This window comes from Glandiceps talaboti, chromosome 1 (genome assembly GCF_964340395.1).
Source record: "Glandiceps talaboti chromosome 1, keGlaTala1.1, whole genome shotgun sequence".
NCBI classification, from domain to species: Eukaryota; Metazoa; Hemichordata; class Enteropneusta; family Spengelidae; genus Glandiceps; species Glandiceps talaboti.
Window position 1 is genome coordinate 34,729,930 of NC_135549.1, and position 25,607 is coordinate 34,755,536.

Here is a 25,607-nt window from a genome sequence, read left to right on the forward strand (position 1 = left end):
CAGAAAACATGGCAATGTAACATACACCACACTTACAGAAAACATGGCAATTTAACATACACCACACTTACAGAAAACATGGCAATTTAACATACACCACACTTACAGAAAACATGGCAATTTAACATACACTACACTTACAGAAAACATGGCAATTTAACATACACTGCACTTACAGAAAACATGGCAATTTAACATACACTGCACTTACAGAAAACATGGCAATTTAACATACACCACACTTACAGAAAACATGGCAATTTAACATACACTGCACTTACAGAAAACATGGCAATGTAACATACACTACACTTACAGAAAACATGGCAATGTAACATACACTGCACTTACAGAAAACATGGCAATTTAACATACACCACACTTACAGAAAACATGGCAATGTAACATACACTGCACTTACAGAAAACATGGCAATTTAACATACACCACACTTACAGAAAACATTGCAATTTAACATACACCACACTTACAGAAAACATGGCAATGTAACATACACTGCACTTACAGAAAACATGGCAATTTAACATACACCACACTTACAGAAAACATGGCAATTTAACATACACCACACTTACAGAAAACATGGCAATGTAACATACACTGCACTTACAGAAAACATGGCAATTTAACATACACTGCACTTACAGAAAACATGGCAATTTAACATACACTACACTTACAGAAAACATGGCAATTTAACATACACCACACTTACAGAAAACATGGCAATGTAACATACACTGCACTTACAGAAAACATGGCAATTTAACATACACTGCACTTACAGAAAACATGGCAATTTAACATACACTGCACTTACAGAAAACATGGCAATTTAACATACACTGCACTTACAGAAAACATGGCAATTTAACATACACTGCACTTACAGAAAACATGGCAATTTAACATACACCACACTTACAGAAAACATGGCAATTTAACATACACCACACTTACAGAAAACATGGCAATTTAACATACACCACACTTACAGAAAACATGGCAATGTAACATACACTGCACTTACAGAAAACATGGCAATTTAACATACACCACACTTACAGAAAACATGGCAATTTAACATACACTACACTTACAGAAAACATGGCAATTTAACATACACCACACTTACAGAAAACATGGCAATTTAACATACACTACACTTACAGAAAACATGGCAATTTAACATACACCACACTTACAGAAAACATGGCAATTTAACATACACCATGACACTTACAGAAAACATGGCAATTTAACATACACCACACTTACAGAAAACATGGCAATTTAACATACACCACACTTACAGAAAACATGGCAATTTAACATACACCACACTTACAGAAAACATGGCAATTTAACATACACCACACTTACAGAAAACATGGCAATTTAACATACACCACACTTACAGAAAACATGGCAATTTAACATACACCATGACACTTACAGAAAACATGGCAATTTAACATACACTGCACTTACAGAAAACATGGCAATTTAACATTCACCACACTTACAGAAAACATGGCAATTTAACATACACCACACTTACAGAAAACATGGCAATTTAACATACACTGCACTTACAGAAAACATGGCAATTTAACATACACCACACTTACAGAAAACATGGCAATTTAACATACACCACACTTACAGAAAACATGGCAATTTAACATACACCACACTTACAGAAAACATGGCAATTTAACATACACTGCACTTACAGAAAACATGGCAATGTAACATACACCACACTTACAGAAAACATGGCAATTTAACATACACCACACTTACAGAAAACATGGCAATTTAACATACACTGCACTTACAGAAAACATGGCAATTTAACATACACCATGACACTTACAGAAAACATGGCAATTTAACATACACCGCACTTACAGAAAACATGGCAATTTAACATACACTGCACTTACAGAAAACATGGCAATTTAACATACACCACACTTACAGAAAACATGGCAATTTAACATGCACCACACTTACAGAAAACATGGCAATTTAACATACACCACACTTACAGAAAACATGGCAATTTAACATACACTACACTTACAGAAAACATGGCAATTTAACATACACTGCACTTACAGAAAACATGGCAATTTAACATACACAATAATAAGTAGAATGTAGATTTCACTGAAAACAACATAATGTGACAAGACTTTGCATATTTTGTAACTAATAATCTACAAACATACCTTTCACACACTTCAATTGTTCCTTTCAGTGTTATTTTTGAGTTTTTGAACAGTTTTTATGTTGTTCAGTAAGTTTGAAATCAACTAATGGATGATGGGGCAGAAAAATAATAATTTCTTTGATAACACATAACATCAAAGACAATTTTAAATTCATGATTTTGTTTTTTTATGTAATGTGTCTATATATAATTGTACTTAGATTCAGTCAATTATTCTGAGAAATACATTCACATTCATGAAATAATAAAACTTAGCAAACCCTCAATTGTTATACAAAAGAAAACTTCATTTTGTCAAAAGGGATTCCAAAGCATCTGTATGTTGATTTTAAACAGACTGTTAATATTAGACTTTAGATATGTTTATACTATGTGGTGCATGCCACTGAATATCAAGGTACAAGAAATATACTTAAGTTATAGTTACACACTCAACAGTTTTCAGTTGTAGAATTGATAGCATATTTGACGGAGTAGATATAAATATATGCATGTTTTCATATCAGCATTACAACACAATTTGGAAATTATCTGGAAATACTAAATTTCAGTATACAACATATATATATACAACTTCAAACACCTGTACTCTAAAGAAAAAACTTCCACTGTAGCTAAATTTGGCACTTGTTTGTATGCTCAGTGGTATTTTGTATACTAGTACTCAACGGAAAGTTTGCTAGAAATGGAAACAGATCTACTGTCAAGTAAATGGACCAGGCATGGATATCTTTACCTATAAAGCAATTATTATGTTATCTATAGCAAGTCACTATTAAGGTTATAAAGGTAACAGTTGTTTATGTACAAAATTAAAGTGTATATTTAAAAAAACCAAAAGAGTGGGTTTTATTTTAATAGTGAGTATTATGTTTGTTTTGATGTAATTAACAAGATTTGGCAACTTGCAACTTACAGCTCTCCTACTCATGGGTCACCAATTCCTACATCTGCTGTGAGTCGTACCTATAGTTCTCTCAAAACACCCAGAGCGACATCCACATCAACAGAGAGACCAACACTGACACCGTACAACAAAGGTTGCCCTATGTATCCTTTTACAATATGTATGTTGAACATACAAAGAGTCGTTTGTTAGCCCTTCAAAGAGCAAAGCCCGACGGGAGCTACTATGTTGGGCTCTGCTCGTCTGTCTGTCTGTCTGTCTGTCCATATCCACCTGTATCTCCAATATGTATACGCCAATTTTGACCAAACCTGGTACAAATGTCAGATGTTATAGAGGGCATAAGCATGTCACTTGGTTTTACAACCCTCGCGACAACAGCGAAATGGTGGCCATATTTGTCGTAAATAATCACACTTTGCCCAATAACTCTTGAAGTTTAACAGATAAAGACCTCATTCAAGTTTCTTCACCACTGTTATCCCAGCTGTTTCTCTCAAGCTCATTTCACATGTATCTTCCAGATGCATTGACAATAGCCCATTGTAGTATACTCCTGATGTGACAATAGCCCATTGTAGTATACCCCTGATACATGTGACAATAGCCCATTGTAGTATACCCCTGATACATGTGACAATAGCCCATTGTAGTATACCCCTGATGTGACAATCGCCCATTGTAGTATACTCCTGATGTGACAATAGCCCATTGTAGTATACTCCTGATGTGACAGTAGCCCATTGTAATATACTCCTGATGTGACAATCACCCATTGTAGTATACTCCTGATGTGACAATCACCCATTGTAGTATACTCCTGATGTGACAATCGCCCATTGTAGTATACCCCTGATGTGACAATCGCCCATTGTAGTATACTCCTGATGTGACAATCGCCCATTGTAGTATACCCCTGATGTGACAATCGCCCATTGTAGTATACTCCTGATGTGACAATAGCCCATTGTAGTATACTCCTGATGTGACAATAGCCCATTGTAGTATACTCCTGATGTGACAATCACCCATTGTAGTATACTCCTGATGTGACAATAGCCCATTGTAGTATACTCCTGATGTGACAATCGCCCATTGTAGTATACCCCTGATGTGACAATCGCCCGTTGTAGTATACCCCTGATGTGACAATAGCCCATTGTAGTATACTCCTGATGTGACAATAGCCCATTGTAGTATACTTCTGATGTGACAATAGCCCAAATTTGGGATTCAATTCCAAGAAAATTTTTGACTCTGTAAGTGGAAATTTTCATTACTAACCCAGAATGAACCCAGAATTTATGTGAACAATCATTTTCATATGTTTAGGCAGTTTCCTTAACAAATCATTTTTAGTTGTTTGCGTGCAGAGATGTTGGGAGAGGATCATCCTGTATGTAAGTGTAGCAGACATAAAATACCTTATATTGGAGACTTGGAATATGATAAATTTTTGGCTGATAATGTACCAAAGACTCAGATTATAGTTATCTGTGTTGTGTCTACATGGCATCCTGAAGTGACTGAGGAGTGCGAAACTATGCTAACTAAAGTTCATGAAAATAGGAACAAGAATAGGACACGGCCTTGCTATGAGGTGAGTTTTGCAATGTAGGAAAAAGAAATTATTTCAAAATAAACAAGTCTTTGTAAAAGACACAGATCCCACCCCCACCCCCCCCTTTCCATACTTTATTTCATATGTATATTACTGAATGGGGACAATATGTGAGTGAATGACAACATGATTTAAGAGATTTGGTGCTGACAATAATAGCTACTAGAAGTGTCATATATTGTACTGGTATAGACAAAATGTGTGTACAGCCTAAGAAGATAACTTTTTATTCTTTGAGCAAGATGCAGGTAAATTTGGCATTTTCGGAGAAATTGCTAATTATAGATACATATACTGAAGTTTTCTGAAAATAGGTAGCTAAATAGACATACAGGACAATTATTCAACAGGATACCTAATGCTCATGTACCATACATTCAGAAATGAACGATGTTCATATCACTTATTTTGTCATGCAAACATTTCTCAATGTATGTTACACCATGTTATGCATGTACATGGACACATACATGATAAGTAAACAGAAATATTTTATGTACCATATCTATTTTCACATACATTTTAATTTGAAACTGAAATGGGATCTGATCAAAAATAGAAAGACGACTCTAAAATATTTATATTTTTTAATGTAAATAGAGCTTGTTTCTCAGCCACGAAAAAATAGCTGAAAACCTTACTGCTAGCTCACCTGGAATTCTTCAATTCAAAGTCTTTCGAATTGTATCAAGTATTTCAATATATTTTGGTGCAGTTAGACAGTAATCTTTCTCCAAAGTAATGGTTACCTCTATGCTGATCAAAACTGATGGGATTGTGTTTACCAAAACATATAAATTCAGAAGACGTCTGGTGACATAGATTGTCAATACCCAAACACATGTTCAGAGGGTAAACAGCTACAAATGAGCTGTCATCAGATTCATTCGGCTAAGCACATGACAACATCTTGTTTGCATATGAATATGACTGTACAATGTATGTAATCAAAGGCGGCAGATGAGGATTTTGGAAATTCTCTCAGAACGTAATATGCTACATGTTATCCATCGTATAGAAGTTTTAATCGATAATTTTCAAAACCATAGAAGGAAAATTCTGGTCAAATGGGATGATGTTTTAATGCAAATATGAGATCATGTATGCAGAAGTCAGCTCAAGGTAGAGTTCAACTAAAACTATGATCTGAATTGTTAAAGTGAGTTTTACTGATGGATGATAAAAGAGTTTTGTAAGACCTACTGACAAATCAAATGGACAGTTTTGAAGTCATCGTATCCACGACAACAGTACGTTGTGTCTACACATTCATCGCTCAAGCATGATGCACTCATTGATGTCATATCATTCAAGTTCTCCATTTGTTAATTTTTAGCACACCTTAACTGATAAGGTTCAGTAGTGCTTTAGACATGGCAAAGTGTATGTGTGTGTGTAAACAACTCAAAGTCAAAAACTGCTGGACCGATTGCCATGATATTTGCATGGTGGGTGTATTACCTTGGGTATCTAGTTGGCAAATTGTTCAAATCAAAATGATCTTACCATCAGTGTGTGATTTGACTGTGATTTTTGTTCAAAAAACTTAAACTCCAAAACTACTCAGCAGATCGATCTGAAATTTGATAGGAACGTTCTTAGAGGTATTTAGATTAAGAATTGTTCACGACAAGATGAGCCCATCAGTGATATGCAAATTAGGTACAAAAATGTGTCTTTTTGGTCAAATATCTTTAATTCCAAAACCACTGAGCAGATTGTGCTGAAATATAATGGGGACACATCTGGGGATATGTAGATTAAGCTGTATTCATAATGTGATGATCCCATGAGTGATATGCAAATTATCGGTAGGTCTACAAATCTCTCAATTTTGGTCAAACATTTATATCTTGAAACTGCATGGTGAATGGGTTGAAACTTGGTGGGGGGATTTCTGGAGGTATTATTCTGCAGTTATTGTCTTTTGTACCTCCTGATACATATTGACAACAAATAAGACGATGCACTCATTTTGTACAGACAAAATATTTTTCCTGTATTTGCCTGTTTATCTCATCAGTATTTTTCTGTATTGAGCTGTATTAACCTGAACAGATTCTGGCTTAAAATACAAGTTTACTCGTATTTGCATTTGATTTACCTTTATTTGTGTTGTTTTATCAATTTTGTCTACCAATTCCTAAATCAATCTATATCTTTAATCTATGCTTTAATTTGTTGATTTCACATCAACCAGTAGTGGTAGTTGCATTTACATTCATACATAATGTCATGAATTGATTTAAACTTACTTATTTATCAACAAGTGGTGAACTGAATCTTTCACAAAATATACACAAAATGTTGGCTTTAATACTGCACTTAATGCCAATAAATGATGACTCAGAGACAAGATGTGTCGTTAAAGAAGGGGGACGAGCTCCACATGCAGGTGTCGTAGCGAACAGCCATGTCGTGGAGCCACTCGGCTGTTTGAGTGACAGCACGTCATGGAAGGCGTGGTACCCAAGTGTTGCCAGCCACCAGCAGGGACGTGTACTGTGAACAGGGCTGAGCATTGGGTGGTGCGGGGTCTGTGTGTGAGTCTCGCACCGCCGTGGTCTGTGCCCCACATGTCTGGTTATAGCCAGTGAGCCCCGTGGCGGCAGCCACCTTACTGTGTTTATTGATAACATTTGCTCATTCTTCTCTTTTATTTGATTCTGTGGGGTTGTTGTTGTTGTTGTTGTTGTTGTTGTTGGTTTTTTTGGTTTGTTTTTTTTGTCTGATGATTGGCAGGCGTCATAGCAGACAACCATGTCATGGAGCACGCCCTAGGTGGGTGTCCTGATGATGGAGTGCATGGTGCCCATTGGTGTTAGCCTGTGGTGCATATGTGAGATCAGAGCATTGTGTATGAGTGGAGTATTACATGTAGACATGGGTATGGTACATGTAAGGTGTGCATTTAGGAGTGGGTGGGTGGGAAATTTTTTGCTAGAGTGATGGTGCTTGTGTTCACTGTGCGAACGTTGGCAGTGAAAGGCTGAGTGAGGATGTGAATTGTTATATATATTAATGTAATAGGAGAACAGTGTTTGGTTTCGGATTGCAGCCTGTGCAGTTGGTGGGAGTCATCCCCTGGCATTAACCATGATTATATGACTATGCTATAATCCCAACAGTAATGCCAATAAATGATGACTTTGGAGACAAGATGTGCTGTTAAAGAAAGGGGACAAGCTCCACGTGCCGGTGTCATAGCGAACAGCCATGTCGTGGAGCCACTCGCCTGTTTGAGTGACAGCACTTTATGGAAGGCGTGGTACCCGAGTGTTGCCAGCCACCACAGGGCTTAGCATTGGGCGGTGCAGGGTCTGTGTGTGAGTCTCGCACCGCTGTGGTCTGTGCCCCACATGCCTGGTTACAGCCAGTGAGCCCTGTGGCGGCAGCCCCCACATTAATTTGTTATGGTTAGTGTGGTGTTGGCCAGCATGCCCTTTGGTTTGGTCAATGTGGTATGACAGTTGGGGCATGCAGAGATCTTCTATAGTTGCAATTACTCGATTGTGCGTAAATATACAACGGAAAGATATGATGGTCCGCCCAGTTGGGCATAGTGTCCTTGCCTTTCCTTGCTTAACTGGTCAAGGTTGTGTGAGCACCTGAAAGAGTCTTAGGCAATGTAGTTAATTATACATTATAGTAATCAGGGTGCCAATCATGCAATGTTAAATAATGGTCTACCCGTTAACTTGGTGTCCTTAGGAGTGATTGTCTACGTCACATTGCTAAGCGAAGTCCCATGTGTCACACGTTTGATTCCCGGGGTTATGTCAGATGTTCTCTTGTTGTGCAGTAGAACTCCTGTCATGGTAATTGTGCGGCTAAGTGGGCTTCATTGTCAGAATGAAACATTATTCTTAAAGGCATAACTGCCTGCTGGTGCCTGGCACCCTATTTTGCATATGACTGACTGTATGTTTTGGAGGTGGAGAACTTGTGGTGACTCACTGGCAAGTAATCACCAAAATATAAACATTCCCTATCTGGGTTGTTCATATGCAAATGGCGCATATTTGAATAATCCTGAGTGACACACAATCTAAGCAGCTGTTTGCAGGGGAATTGTCTCATTTGGAGAGGTTTTATCATTCTATGATACAAACTGATTGATTTTCAACTAATTAGTGTATCAAGTTACCATCCTACGACATTCACAAACAATTTGTACATGATACATGACCTTCGTGTTTCTTGGAGTACAGAAAAAAATGCTGAAAACAAGACATGGTTGCTAGGGATATTTGCATACATTTTTTGAATGTTTATTCACTTGCCTAACAGATGATGTTGTTATTTGAGCAAACTATACTGCCATTTGGTTGTTGCTAAGGGCATGGTCATGGTTGCTGGGGCCAATTGTGTCAAAATATTTTGAAGAAAATCTGCAGAATAACACTTCTAGAAACATCTCACCAACTTTCAGTCTCACTGACCAAGTATTTTTTGAAATATAAATTTTTGACCAAAATTCACATTGTTATATCTAATTTGCATATTACTCATGAGATCATTATATATCTTCAACTCTACACCCACAGGTGCGCCCCTCTTAAATTTCAGCCCAATCTGCTGAATAGTTTTGGAATCATAGGTTTTTGACCAAAAAGACATTTTTAGCTCTAATTTGCATATTACTAAGGGAATCATCATGTCATGAACAAATCTTAATTTACTCACATCTAAGAATGTTCCCACCAAATTTCATGCCAATCTGCCCAGTAGGTTTGGAGTTTAAGTTTTTTGACCAAAAATCACATTTTTTGACCCAAAACCCACATCTCTGATGCAATCATTTTCATTTGAACAATTTCCCAACTAGACACCAGAAGTAACATGACCACCAAATATCAATGCAATTGGTCCAGCAGTTTTTGACTTTAAGTTGTTTACACACACACACACACACACACACACACACACACACACACACACACACACACACACACACACACACACACACACACACACACAGACAGACACTTTGCCATGCCTATAGCACTACTGAACCTTCAGTTCAGTTGTGCTAATGAGAGCGGGTACGGGTCCTGTGGATGGACGGATTGGCTATGAGCAGTGGACGATGGTGTCATGCCTGGGATGGTACGTAAGACTGTGTGAACCCTCTCTTGTATGAAGGCGTCCAGTCGGGCCTGCCTGCTGAAGGTGATGCTGTTGCTCACGACATTACTCGTTGCCATGAATGACGGTCGGTGGAATTACTAGTTGAGCCAGAATTGTAGTGTGCGGTAGTCTTACGAGCTCTCTTTGGTCGGCTGCTAGCATTGTGAGGCATCGTGTGTTATAGTATTTATAGTACCAGTGGACAAAAGAACAGCCTGGATGAGCTGAGTGGTAGGCCGAGTTGTCTGGCAAATAACATTTTTTGCTTGAGTGATTGTGCTTGTGTTCACTGTGAAAGGCTGAGTGAGGATGTGAATTGTTATATATATTAAATGTAATAGGAGAACAGTGTTTGGTTTCGGATTGCAGCCTGTGCAGTTGGTGGGAGTCATCCCCTGGCATTAACCATGATTATATGACTATGCTATAATCCCAACAGTAATGTGAGGGCTGCAATTGAAATCTTGCTCCTATGGCAAAATTTTTTCCCATATCACTAAACTGTATGTAAGGGGAGAAGGTGCTTTCAAAACACTATCTCTTCTTTTATTATCAATACTATTATCACTATTAAGCTTGGCAGACATACATACTATGTAGACAGAGGACTGACCACACAAAGTAGTTCATTATTACAAATAAAATATTTTAATTGAAACACTCTAGTTTTAAAAGGCAAAAGACAGAAATACACAATATAACCAGCCAATTTAAAAAGCCATGTCACATGATTATTATTTTTTTGCCAATGTTCATATAGTAGAAAGGCACCCTGTGTTGTCTCTTGGTCTGGATATGCCACCTTAGAGTGTAAACATGAGGGTTACTGACTGTATTTATGCTTTATGTATTGTGATGTCACTATCAGAATAGTAAACTAAGTGTAACTGTTTGAAAAAATCTTCACTACATGTCATTTACCATGTGTAGAGGTAGTAAGTGAGGGTACACAATTTACACTTGTTTGAAGGAAAAATTTTAGTGTTGTCAACTGAATCTCACTGGTTAAATACATTCTTCACAATACACACCCAATTCCACAATAGAGGCCAGCTAACCTAAAACAGAATATCGTTCGGCTATATAAAAATGCGTACTGTGCTATGTGATTTTAACATCTGGGATAACAAGAATTTTACTAAAACTCTTTATCATCTAGCAAAATAAAAATTATATTGCTACATTTCTTTGCATTAGTTACCAATGTCTTTAAAACATGTTGTACCAATATATACCTTTCTGTAGCTGGTGATGATCTGGTAAAATAATAGTATTTCAGAAATGTACCAGGTAATAATGTTGTTAGGATTTATGTACCAGGTAGTAATGTTGTTAGGATTTATGTACCAGGTAATAATGTTGGTAGGATTTATGTACCAGGTAATAATGTTGGTAGGATTTATGTACCAGGTAGTAATGTTGTTAGGATTTATGTACCAGGTAATAATGTTGGTAGGATTTATGTACCAGGTAATAATGTTGGTAGGATTTATGTACCAGGTAGTAATGTTGTTAGGATTTATGTACCAGGTAATAATGTTGGTAGGATTTATGTACCAGGTAATAATGTTGGTAGGATTTATGTACCAGGTAATAATGTTGGTAGGATTTATGTACCAGGTAATAATGTTGGTAGGATTTATGTACCAGGTAATAATGTTGGTAGGATTTATGTACCAGGTAGTAATGTTGGTAGGATTTATGTACCAGGTAATAATGTTGGTAGGATTTATGTACCAGGTAATAATGTTGGTAGGATTTATGTACCAGGTAGTAATGTTGGTAGGATTTATGTACCAGGTAGTAATGTTGGTAGGATTTATGTACCAGGTAATAATGTTGTTAGGATTTATGTACCAGGTAATAATGTTGGTAGGATTTATGTACCAGGTAGTAATGTTGGTAGGATTTATGTACCAGGTAATAATGTTGGTAGGATTTATGTACCAGGTAGTAAATGTTGGTAGGATTTATGTACCAGGTAATAATGTTGGTAGGATTTATGTACCAGGTAGTATTGTTGGTAGGATTTATGTACCAGGTAATAATGTTGGTAGGATTTATGTACCAGGTAGTAAATGTTGGTAGTATTTATGTACCAGGTAATAATGTTGGTAGGATTTATGTACCAGGTAGTAATGTTGGTAGTATTTATGTACCAGGTAGTAAATGTTGGTAGGATTTATGTACCAGGTAATAATGTTGGTAGGATTTATGTACCAGGTAATAATGTTGGTAGGATTTATGTACCAGGTAATAATGTTGGTAGGATTTATATACCAGGTAATAATGTTGGTAGGATTTATGTACCAGGTAATAATGTTGGTAGTATTTATGTACCAGGTAATAATGTTGGTAGGATTTATGTACCAGGTAATAATGTTGGTAGGATTTATGTACCAGGTAGCAATGTTGGTAGGATTTATGTACCAGGTAATAATGTTGGTAGGATTTATGTACCAGGTAATAATGTTGGTAGGATTTATGTACCAGGTAATAATGTTGGTAGGATTTATGTACCAGGTAATAATGTTGGTAGGATTTATGTACCAGGTAATAATGTTGGTAGGATTTATGTACCAGGTAATAATGTTGGTAGGATTTATGTACCAGGTAATAATGTTGGTAGGATTTATGTACCAGGTAATAATGTTGGTAGGATTTATGTACCAGGTAATAATGTTGGTAGGATTTATGTACCAGGTAGTAATTGTTGGTAGGATTTATGTACCAGGTAGTAATGTTGGTAGGATTTATGTACCAGGTAGTAAATGTTGGTAGGATTTATGTACCAGGTAGTATTGTTGGTAGGATTTATGTACCAGGTAGTAAATGTTGGTAGGATTTATGTACCAGGTAATAATGTTGGTAGGATTTATGTACCAGGTAATAATGTTGGTAGGATTTATGTACCAGGTTATAATGTTGGTAGGATTTATGTACCAGGTAATAATGTTGGTAGTATTTATGTACCAGGTAATAATGTTGGTAGGATTTATGTACCAGGTAATAATGTTGGTAGGATTTATGTACCAGGTAATAATGTTGGTAGGATTTATGTACCAGGTAATAATGTTGGTAGGATTTATGTACCAGGTAATAATGTTGGTAGGATTTATGTACCAGGTAATAATGTTGGTAGGATTTATGTACCAGGTAATAATGTTGGTAGGATTTATGTACCAGGTAATAATGTTGGTAGGATTTATGTACCAGGTAATAATGTTGGTAGGATTTATGTACCAGGTAATAATGTTGGTAGGATTTATGTACCAGGTAATAATGTTGGTAGGATTTATGTACCAGGTAATAATGTTGGTAGGATTTATGTACCAGGTAGTAAATGTTGGTAGGATTTATGTACCAGGTAATAAATGTTGGTAGGATTTATGTACCAGGTAGTAAATGTTGGTAGGATTTATGTACCAGGTAGTAAATGTTGGTAGGATTTATGTACCAGGTAATAAATGTTGGTAGGATTTATGTACCAGGTAATAATGTTGGTAGGATTTATGTACCAGGTAGTAATGTTGGTAGTATTTATGTACCAGGTAGTAAATGTTGGTAGTATTTATGTACCAGGTAATAATGTTGGTAGGATTTATGTACCAGGTAGTAAATGTTGGTAGGATTTATGTACCAGGTAATAATGTTGGTAGGATTTATGTACCAGGTAATAATGTTGGTAGGATTTATGTACCAGGTAGTAATGTTGGTAGGATTTATGTACCAGGTAATAAATGTTGGTAGGATTTATGTACCAGGTAGTAAATGTTGGTAGGATTTATGTACCAGGTAGTAATGTTGGTAGGATTTATGTACCAGGTAGTAATGTTGGTCGGATTTATGTACCAGGTAATAAATGTTGGTAGGATTTATGTACCAGGTAGTAAATGTTGGTAGGATTTATGTACCAGGTAATAAATGTTGGTAGGATTTATGTACCAGCTAGTAAATGTTGGTAGGATTTATGTACCAGGTAGTAAATGTTGGTAGGATTTATGTACCAGGTAATAAATGTTGGTAGGATTTATGTACCAGGTAGTAAATGTTGGTAGGATTTATGTACCAGGTAATAATGTTGGTAGGATTTATGTACCAGGTAGTAAATGTTGGTAGGATTTATGTACCAGGTAATAATGTTGGTAGGATTTATGTACCAGGTAGTAAATGTTGGTAGGATTTATGTACCAGGTAGTAAATGTTGGTAGGATTTATGTACCAGGTAGTAAATGTTGGCAGTATTTATGTACCAGGTAGTAATGTTGGTAGGATTTATGTACCAGGTAGTAAATGTTGGTAGGATTTATGTACCAGGTAGTAATGTTGGTAGGATTTATGTACCAGGTAGTAATGTTGGTAGGATTTATGTACCAGGTAGTAATGTTGGTAGGATTTATGTACCAGGTAGTAAATGTTGGTAGGATTTATGTACCGGGTAGTAAATGTTGGTAGGATTTATGTACCAGGTAGTAATGTTGGTAGGATTTATGTACCAGGTAGTAAATGTTGGTAGGATTTATGTACCAGGTAGTAAATGTTGGTAGGATTTATGTACCAAGTAGTAAATGTTGGTAGGATTTATGTACCAGGTAATAATGTTGGTAGGATTAATGTACCAGGTAGTAAATGTTGGTAGGATTTATGTACCAGGTAGTAATGTTGGTCGGATTTATGTACCAGTTAGTAATGTTGGTAGGCTTTATGTACCAGGTAGTAATGTTGGTAGTATTTATGTACCAGGTAGTAAATGTTGGTAGGATTTATGTACCAGGTAGTAAATGTTGGTAGGATTTATGTACCAGGTAGTAAATGTTGGTAGGATTTATGTACCAGGTAGTAAATGTTGGTAGTATTTATGTACCAGGTAGTAAATGTTGGTAGGATTTATGTACCAGGTAGTAAATGTTGGTAGTATTTATGTACCAGGTACCAAATGTTGGTAGGATTTATGTACCAGGTAATAATGTTGGTAGGATTTATGTACCAGGTAGTAAATGTTGGTAGGATTTATGTACCAGGTAATAATGTTGGTAGGATTTATGTACCAGAAGTAAATGTTGGTAGTATTTATGTACCAGCTAGTAAATGTTGGTAGGATTTATGTACCAGGTAGTAAATGTTGGTAGTATTTATGTACCAGGTAGTAAATGTTGGTAGGATTTATGTACCAGGTAATAAATGTTGGTAGTATTTATGTACCAGGTAGTAAATGTTGGTAGGATTTATGTACCAGGTAGTAAATGTTGGTAGGATTTATGTACCAGGTAATAATGTTGGTAGGATTTATGTACCAGGTAGTAATGTTGGTAGGATTTATGTACCAGGTAATAATGTTGGTAGGATTTATGTACCAGGTAGTAAATGTTGGTAGGATTTATGTACCAGGTAGTAAATGTTGGTAGGATTTATGTACCAAGAGTAAATGTTGGTAGGATTTATGTACCAGCTAGTAAATGTTGGTAGGATTTATGTACCAGGTAGTAAATGTTGGTAGGATTTATGTACCAGGTAGTAAATGTTGGTAGGATTTATGTACCAGGTAATAATGTTGGTAGGATTTATGTACCAGGTAGTAAATGTTGGTAGGATTTATGTACCAGGTAATAATGTTGGTAGGATTTATGTACCAGGTAGTAAATGTTGGTAGGATTTATGTTGGTAGGATTTATGTACCAGGTAATAAATGTTGGTAGGATTTATGTACCAGGTAATAATGTTGGTAGGATTTATGTACCAGGTAGTAAATGTTGGTAGGATTTATGTACCAGGTAGTAAATGTTGGTAGGATTTATGTACCAGGTAGTAAATGTTGGTAGGATTTATGTACCAGGTAATAAATGTTGGTAGGATTTATGTACCAGGTAATAATGTTGGTAGGATTTATGTACCAGGTAGTAATGTTGGTAGTATTTATGTACCAGGTAGTAAATGTTGGTAGTATTTATGTACCAGGTAGTAATGTTGGTAGTATTTATGTACCAGGTAGTAAATGTTGGTAGGATTTATGTACCAGGTAATAATGTTGGTAGGATTTATGTACCAGGTAATAATGTTGGTAGGATTTATGTACCAGGTAGTAATGTTGGTAGGATTTATGTACCAGGTAATAAATGTTGGTAGGATTTATGTACCAGGTAGTAAATGTTGGTAGGATTTATGTACCAGGTAGTAATGTTGGTCGGATTTATGTACCAGGTAGTAATGTTGGTCGGATTTATGTACCAGGTAATAAATGTTGGTAGGATTTATGTACCAGGTAGTAAATGTTGGTAGGATTTATGTACCAGGTAATAAATGTTGGTAGGATTTATGTACCAGGTAGTAAATGTTGGTAGGATTTATGTACCAGGTAATAAATGTTGGTAGGATTTATGTACCAGGTAGTAAATGTTGGTAGGATTTATGTACCAGGTAATAATGTTGGTAGGATTTATGTACCAGGTAGTAATGTTGGTAGGATTTATGTACCAGGTAATAAATGTTGGTAGGATTTATGTACCAGGTAGTAAATGTTGGTAGGATTTATGTACCAGGTAGTAATGTTGGTAGGATTTATGTACCAGGTAGTAATGTTGGTCGGATTTATGTACCAGGTAATAAATGTTGGTAGGATTTATGTACCAGGTAGTAAATGTTGGTAGGATTTATGTACCAGGTAATAAATGTTGGTAGGATTTATGTACCAGCTAGTAAATGTTGGTAGGATTTATGTACCAGGTAGTAAATGTTGGTAGGATTTATGTACCAGGTAATAAATGTTGGTAGGATTTATGTACCAGGTAGTAAATGTTGGTAGGATTTATGTACCAGGTAATAATGTTGGTAGGATTTATGTACCAGGTAGTAAATGTTGGTAGGATTTATGTACCAGGTAATAATGTTGGTAGGATTTATGTACCAGGTAGTAAATGTTGGTAGGATTTATGTACCAGGTAGTAAATGTTGGTAGGATTTATGTACCAGGTAGTAAATGTTGGTAGTATTTATGTACCAGGTAGTAATGTTGGTAGGATTTATGTACCAGGTAGTAAATGTTGGTAGGATTTATGTACCAGGTAGTAATGTTGGTAGGATTTATGTACCAGGTAGTAATGTTGGTAGGATTTATGTACCAGGTAGTAATGTTGGTAGGATTTATGTACCAGGTAGTAAATGTTGGTAGGATTTATGTACCGGGTAGTAAATGTTGGTAGGATTTATGTACCAGGTAGTAATGTTGGTAGGATTTATGTACCAGGTAGTAAATGTTGGTAGGATTTATGTACCAGGTAGTAAATGTTGGTAGGATTTATGTACCAGGTAGTAAATGTTGGTAGGATTTATGTACCAGGTAATAATGTTGGTAGGATTAATGTACCAGGTAGTAAATGTTGGTAGGATTTATGTACCAGGTAGTAATGTTGGTCGGATTTATGTACCAGTTAGTAATGTTGGTAGGCTTTATGTACCAGGTAGTAATGTTGGTAGTATTTATGTACCAGGTAGTAAATGTTGGTAGGATTTATGTACCAGGTAGTAAATGTTGGTAGGATTTATGTACCAGGTAGTAAATGTTGGTAGGATTTATGTACCAGGTAGTAAATGTTGGTAGTATTTATGTACCAGGTAGTAAATGTTGGTAGGATTTATGTACCAGGTAGTAAATGTTGGTAGTATTTATGTACCAGGTAGCAAATGTTGGTAGGATTTATGTACCAGGTAATAATGTTGGTAGGATTTATGTACCAGGTAGTAAATGTTGGTAGGATTTATGTACCAGGTAATAATGTTGGTAGGATTTATGTACCAGAAGTAAATGTTGGTAGTATTTATGTACCAGCTAGTAAATGTTGGTAGGATTTATGTACCAGGTAGTAAATGTTGGTAGTATTTATGTACCAGGTAGTAAATGTTGGTAGGATTTATGTACCAGGTAATAAATGTTGGTAGTATTTATGTACCAGGTAGTAAATGTTGGTAGGATTCATGTACCAGGTAGTAAATGTTGGTAGGATTTATGTACCAGGTAATAATGTTGGTAGGATTTATGTACCAGGTAGTAATGTTGGTAGGATTTATGTACCAGGTAATAATGTTGGTAGGATTTATGTACCAGGTAGTAAATGTTGGTAGGATTTATGTACCAGGTAGTAAATGTTGGTAGGATTTATGTACCAAGAGTAAATGTTGGTAGGATTTATGTACCAGCTAGTAAATGTTGGTAGGATTTATGTACCAGGTAGTAAATGTTGGTAGGATTTATGTACCAGGTAGTAAATGTTGGTAGGATTTATGTACCAGGTAATAATGTTGGTAGGATTTATGTACCAGGTAGTAAATGTTGGTAGGATTTATGTACCAGGTAATAATGTTGGTAGGATTTATGTACCAGGTAGTAAATGTTGGTAGGATTTATGTTGGTAGGATTTATGTACCAGGTAATAAATGTTGGTAGGATTTATGTACCAGGTAATAATGTTGGTAGGATTTATGTACCAGGTAGTAAATGTTGGTAGGATTTATGTACCAGGTAGTAAATGTTGGTAGGATTTATGTACCAGGTAGTAAATGTTGGTAGGATTTATGTACCAGGTAATAAATGTTGGTAGGATTTATGTACCAGGTAATAATGTTGGTAGGATTTATGTACCAGGTAGTAATGTTGGTAGTATTTATGTACCAGGTAGTAAATGTTGGTAGTATTTATGTACCAGGTAATAATGTTGGTAGGATTTATGTACCAGGTAGTAAATGTTGGTAGGATTTATGTACCAGGTAATAATGTTGGTAGGATTTATGTACCAGGTAATAATGTTGGTAGGATTTATGTACCAGGTAGTAATGTTGGTAGGATTTATGTACCAGGTAATAAATGTTGGTAGGATTTATGTACCAGGTAGTAAATGTTGGTAGGATTTATGTACCAGGTAGTAAATGTTGGTAGGATTTATGTACCAGGTAATAATGTTGGTAGGATTTATGTACCAGGTAATAAATGTTGGTAGGATTTATGTACCAGGTAGTAAATGTTGGTAGGATTTATGTACCAGGTAATAATGTTGGTAGGATTTATGTACCAGAAGTAAATGTTGGTAGTATTTATGTACCAGCTAGTAAATGTTGGTAGGATTTATGTACCAGGTAGTAAATGTTGGTAGTATTTATGTACCAGGTAGTAAATGTTGGTAGGATTTATGTACCAGGTAATAAATGTTGGTAGTATTTATGTACCAGGTAGTAAATGTTGGTAGGATTTATGTACCAGGTAGTAAATGTTGGTAGGATTTATGTACCAGGTAATAATGTTGGTAGGATTTATGTACCAGGTAGTAATGTTGGTAGGATTTATGTACCAGGTAATAATGTTGGTAGGATTTATGTACCAGGTAGTAAATGTTGGTAGGATTTATGTACCAGGTAGTAAATGTTGGTAGGATTTATGTACCAAGAGTAAATGTTGGTAGGATTTATGTACCAGCTAGTAAATGTTGGTAGGATTTATGTACCAGGTAGTAAATGTTGGTAGGATTTATGTACCAGGTAGTAAATGTTGGTAGGATTTATGTACCAGGTAATAATGTTGGTAGGATTTATGTACCAGGTAGTAAATGTTGGTAGGATTTATGTTGGTAGGATTTATGTACCAGGTAATAAATGTTGGTAGGATTTATGTACCAGGTAATAATGTTGGTAGGATTTATGTACCAGGTAGTAAATGTTGGTAGGATTTATGTACCAGGTAGTAAATGTTGGTAGGATTTATGTACCAGGTAGTAAATGTTGGTAGGATTTATGTACCAGGTAATAAATGTTGGTAGGATTTATGTACCAGGTAATAATGTTGGTAGGATTTATGTACCAGGTAGTAATGTTGGTAGTATTTATGTACCAGGTAGTAAATGTTGGTAGTATTTATGTACCAGGTAATAATGTTGGTAGGATTTATGTACCAGGTAGTAAATGTTGGTAGGATTTATGTACCAGGTAATAATGTTGGTAGGATTTATGTACCAGGTAATAATGTTGGTAGGATTTATGTACCAGGTAGTAATGTTGGTAGGATTTATGTACCAGGTAATAAATGTTGGTAGGATTTATGTACCAGGTAGTAAATGTTGGTAGGATTTATGTACCAGGTAGTAAATGTTGGTAGGATTTATGTACCAGGTAATAATGTTGGTAGGATTTATGTACCAGGTAATAAATGTTGGTAGGATTTATGTACCAGGTAGTAAATGTTGGTAGGATTTATGTACCAGGTAATAATGTTGGTAGGATTTATGTACCAGAAGTAAATGTTGGTAGTATTTATGTACCAGCTAGTAAATGTTGGTAGGATTTATGTACCAGGTAGTAAATGTTGGTAGTATTTATGTACCAGGTAGTAAATGTTGGTAGGATTTATGTACCAGGTAATAAATGTTGGTAGTATTTATGTACCAGGTAGTAAATGTTGGTAGGATTTATGTACCAGGTAGTAAATGTTGGTAGGATTTATGTACCAGGTAATAATGTTGGTAGGATTTATGTACCAGGTAGTAATGTTGGTAGGATTTATGTACCAGGTAATAATGTTGGTAGGATTTATGTACCAGGTAGTAAATGTTGGTAGGATTTATGTACCAGGTAGTAAATGTTGGTAGGATTTATGTACCAAGAGTAAATGTTGGTAGGATTTATGTACCAGCTAGTAAATGTTGGTAGGATTTATGTACCAGGTAGTAAATGTTGGTAGGATTTATGTACCAGGTAGTAAATGTTGGTAGGATTTATGTACCAGGTAATAATGTTGGTAGGATTTATGTACCAGGTAGTAAATGTTGGTAGGATTTATGTACCAGGTAATAATGTTGGTAGGATTTATGTACCAGGTAGTAAATGTTGGTAGGATTTATGTTGGTAGGATTTATGTACCAGGTAATAAATGTTGGTAGGATTTATGTACCAGGTAATAATGTTGGTAGGATTTATGTACCAGGTAGTAAATGTTGGTAGGATTTATGTACCAGGTAGTAAATGTTGGTAGGATTTATGTACCAGGTAGTAAATGTTGGTAGGATTTATGTACCAGGTAATAAATGTTGGTAGGATTTATGTACCAGGTAATAATGTTGGTAGGATTTATGTACCAGGTAGTAATGTTGGTAGTATTTATGTACCAGGTAGTAAATGTTGGTAGTATTTATGTACCAGGTAGTAAATGTTGGTAGGATTTATGTACCAGGTAGTAAATGTTGGTAGGATTTATGTACCAGGTAATAATGTTGGTAGGATTTATGTACCAGGTAATAATGTTGGTAGGATTTATGTACCAGGTAGTAATGTTGGTAGGATTTATGTACCAGGTAATAAATGTTGGTAGGATTTATGTACCAGGTAGTAAATGTTGGTAGGATTTATGTACCAGGTAGTAATGTTGGTAGGATTTATGTACCAGGTAGTAATGTTGGTCGGATTTATGTACCAGGTAATAAATGTTGGTAGGATTTATGTACCAGGTAGTAAATGTTGGTAGGATTTATGTACCAGGTAATAAATGTTGGTAGGATTTATGTACCAGGTAGTAAATGTTGGTAGGATTTATGTACCAGGTAATAAATGTTGGTAGGATTTATGTACCAGGTAGTAAATGTTGGTAGGATTTATGTACCAGGTAATAATGTTGGTAGGATTTATGTACCAGGTAGTAAATGTTGGTAGGATTTATGTACCAGGTAATAATGTTGGTAGGATTTATGTACCTGGTAGTAAATGTTGGTAGGATTTATGTACCAGGTAGTAAATGTTGGTAGGATTTATGTACCAGGTAGTAAATGTTGGTAGTATTTATGTACCAGGTAGTAATGTTGGTAGGATTTATGTACCAGGTAGTAAATGTTGGTAGGATTTATGTACCAGGTAGTAATGTTGGTAGGATTTATGTACCAGGTAGTAATGTTGGTAGGATTTATGTACCAGGTAGTAATGTTGGTAGGATTTATGTACCAGGTAGTAAATGTTGGTAGGATTTATGTACCGGGTAGTAAATGTTGGTAGGATTTATGTACCAGGTAGTAATGTTGGTAGGATTTATGTACCAGGTAGTAAATGTTGGTAGGATTTATGTACCAGGTAGTAAATGTTGGTAGGATTTATGTACCAGGTAGTAAATGTTGGTAGGATTTATGTACCAGGTAATAATGTTGGTAGGATTAATGTACCAGGTAGTAAATGTTGGTAGGATTTATGTACCAGGTAGTAATGTTGGTCGGATTTATGTACCAGTTAGTAATGTTGGTAGGCTTTATGTACCAGGTAATAAATGTTGGTAGGATTTATGTACCAGGTAGTAAATGTTGGTAGTATTTATGTACCAGGTAGTAAATGTTGGTAGGATTTATGTACCAGGTAATAATGTTGGTAGGATTTATGTACCAGGTAGTAAATGTTGGTAGGATTTATGTACCAGGTAATAATGTTGGTAGGATTTATGTACCAGAAGTAAATGTTGGTAGTATTTATGTACCAGCTAGTAAATGTTGGTAGGATTTATGTACCAGGTAGTAAATGTTGGTAGTATTTATGTACCAGGTAGTAAATGTTGGTAGGATTTATGTACCAGGTAATAAATGTTGGTAGTATTTATGTACCAGGTAGTAAATGTTGGTAGGATTTATGTACCAGGTAGTAAATGTTGGTAGGATTTATGTACCAGGTAATAATGTTGGTAGGATTTATGTACCAGGTAGTAATGTTGGTAGGATTTATGTACCAGGTAATAATGTTGGTAGGATTTATGTACCAGGTAGTAAATGTTGGTAGGATTTATGTACCAGGTAGTAAATGTTGGTAGGATTTATGTACCAAGAGTAAATGTTGGTAGGATTTATGTACCAGCTAGTAAATGTTGGTAGGATTTATGTACCAGGTAGTAAATGTTGGTAGGATTTATGTACCAGGTAGTAAATGTTGGTAGGATTTATGTACCAGGTAATAATGTTGGTAGGATTTATGTACCAGGTAGTAAATGTTGGTAGGATTTATGTACCAGGTAGTAATGTTGGTAGGATTTATGTACCAGGTAGTAAATGTTGGTAGGATTTATGTACCAGGTAGTAAATGTTGGTAGGATTTATGTACCAGGTAGTAAATGTTGGTAGGATTTATGTACCAGGTAGTAAATGTTGGTAGGATTTATGTACCAGGTAGTAAATGTTGGTAGGATTTATGTACCAGGTAATAAATGTTGGTAGGATTTATGTACCAGGTAATAATGTTGGTAGGATTTATGTACCAGGTAGTAAATGTTGGTAGGATTTATGTACCAGGTAATAAATGTTGGTAGGATTTATGTACCAGGTAATAATGTTGGTAGGATTTATGTACCAGGTAATAATGTTGGTAGGATTTATGTACCAGGTAGTAAATGTTGGTAGGATTTATGTACCAGGTAGTAAATGTTGGTAGGATTTATGTACCAGGTAGTAAATGTTGGTAGGATTTATGTACCAGGTAATAAATGTTGGTAGGATTTATGTACCAGGTAATAATGTTGGTAGGATTTATGTACCAGGTAGTAATGTTGGTAGTATTTATGTACCAGGTAGTAAATGTTGGTAGTATTTATGTACCAGGTAATAATGTTGGTAGGATTTATGTACCAGGTAGTAAATGTTGGTAGGATTTATGTACCAGGTAATAATGTTGGTAGGATTTATGTACCAGGTAATAATGTTGGTAGGATTTATGTACCAGGTAGTAAATGTTGGTAGGATTTATGTACCAGGTAATAAATGTTGGTAGGATTTATGTACCAGGTAGTAAATGTTGGTAGGATTTATGTACCAGGTAATAAATGTTGGTAGGATTTATGTACCAGGTAGTAAATGTTGGTAGGATTTATGTACCAGGTAATAATGTTGGTAGGATTTATGTACCAGGTAGTAAATGTTGGTAGGATTTATGTACCAGGTAATAATGTTGGTAGGATTTATGTACCAGGTAGTAAATGTTGGTAGGATTTATGTACCAGGTAGTAAATGTTGGTAGTATTTATGTACCAGGTAGTAATGTTGGTAGGATTTATGTACCAGGTAGTAAATGTTGGTAGGATTTATGTACCAGGTAGTAATGTTGGTAGGATTTATGTACCAGGTAGTAATGTTGGTAGGATTTATGTACCAGGTAGTAATGTTGGTAGGATTTATGTACCAGGTAGTAAATGTTGGTAGGATTTATGTACCGGGTAGTAAATGTTGGTAGGATTTATGTACCAGGTAGTAATGTTGGTAGGATTTATGTACCAGGTAGTAAATGTTGGTAGGATTTATGTACCAGGTAGTAAATGTTGGTAGGATTTATGTACCAGGTAGTAAATGTTGGTAGGATTTATGTACCAGGTAATAATGTTGGTAGGATTAATGTACCAGGTAGTAAATGTTGGTAGGATTTATGTACCAGGTAGTAATGTTGGTCGGATTTATGTACCAGTTAGTAATGTTGGTAGGCTTTATGTACCAGGTAATAAATGTTGGTAGGATTTATGTACCAGGTAGTAAATGTTGGTAGTATTTATGTACCAGGTAGTAAATGTTGGTAGGATTTATGTACCAGGTAATAATGTTGGTAGGATTTATGTACCAGGTAGTAAATGTTGGTAGGATTTATGTACCAGGTAATAATGTTGGTAGGATTTATGTACCAGAAGTAAATGTTGGTAGTATTTATGTACCAGCTAGTAAATGTTGGTAGGATTTATGTACCAGGTAGTAAATGTTGGTAGTATTTATGTACCAGGTAGTAAATGTTGGTAGGATTTATGTACCAGGTAATAAATGTTGGTAGTATTTATGTACCAGGTAGTAAATGTTGGTAGGATTTATGTACCAGGTAGTAAATGTTGGTAGGATTTATGTACCAGGTAATAATGTTGGTAGGATTTATGTACCAGGTAGTAATGTTGGAAGGATTTATGTACCAGGTAATAATGTTGGTAGGATTTATGTACCAGGTAGTAAATGTTGGTAGGATTTATGTACCAGGTAGTAAATGTTGGTAGGATTTATGTACCAAGAGTAAATGTTGGTAGGATTTATGTACCAGCTAGTAAATGTTGGTAGGATTTATGTACCAGGTAGTAAATGTTGGTAGGATTTATGTACCAGGTAGTAAATGTTGGTAGGATTTATGTTGGTAGGATTTATGTACCAGGTAATAATGTTGGTAGGATTTATGTACAAGGAGTAAATGTTGGTAGGATTTATGTACCAGGTAATAATGTTGGTAGGATTTATGTACCAGGTAGTAAATGTTGGTAGGATTTATGTACCAGGTAATAATGTTGGTAGTATTTATGTACCAGGTAGTAAATGTTGGTAGGATTTATGTACCAGGTAGTAAATGTTGGTAGGATTTATGTACCAGGTAGTAAATGTTGGTAGGATTTATGTACCAGGTAATAATGTTGGTAGGATTTATGTACCAGGTAATAATGTTGGTAGGATTTATGTACCAGGTAATAATGTTGGTAGGATTTATGTACCAGGTAGTAAATGTTGGTAGGATTTATGTACCAGGTAGTAAATGTTGGTAGGATGTACCAGGTAATAATGTTGGTAGGATTTATGTACCAGGTAGTAAATGTTGGTAGGATTTATGTTGGTAGGATTTATGTACCAGGTAGTAATGTTGGTAGGATTTATGTACCAGGTAGTAATGTTGGTAGGATT

The 25,607-nt window shown here is 35.7% G+C and overlaps 1 protein-coding gene across 4 annotated transcripts in view; it reads left to right on the plus strand.

Annotated features, from left to right (window-relative positions):
- LOC144453994 (uncharacterized) overlaps positions 1-25,607 on the plus strand; it is a 111,543-nt gene that overhangs the window by 63,177 nt on the left and 22,759 nt on the right. For 3 of the 4 annotated variants that reach the window (XM_078145401.1, XM_078145384.1, XM_078145393.1), the window contains 2 exons: positions 3,179-3,310; positions 4,527-4,767. In XM_078145401.1, coding sequence (XP_078001527.1) covers positions 3,179-3,310; positions 4,527-4,767 — 373 coding nt within the window. The remainder of the gene's footprint in view (positions 1-3,178; positions 3,311-4,526; positions 4,768-25,607) is intronic. The other variant, XM_078145410.1, reaches the window with a different exon arrangement.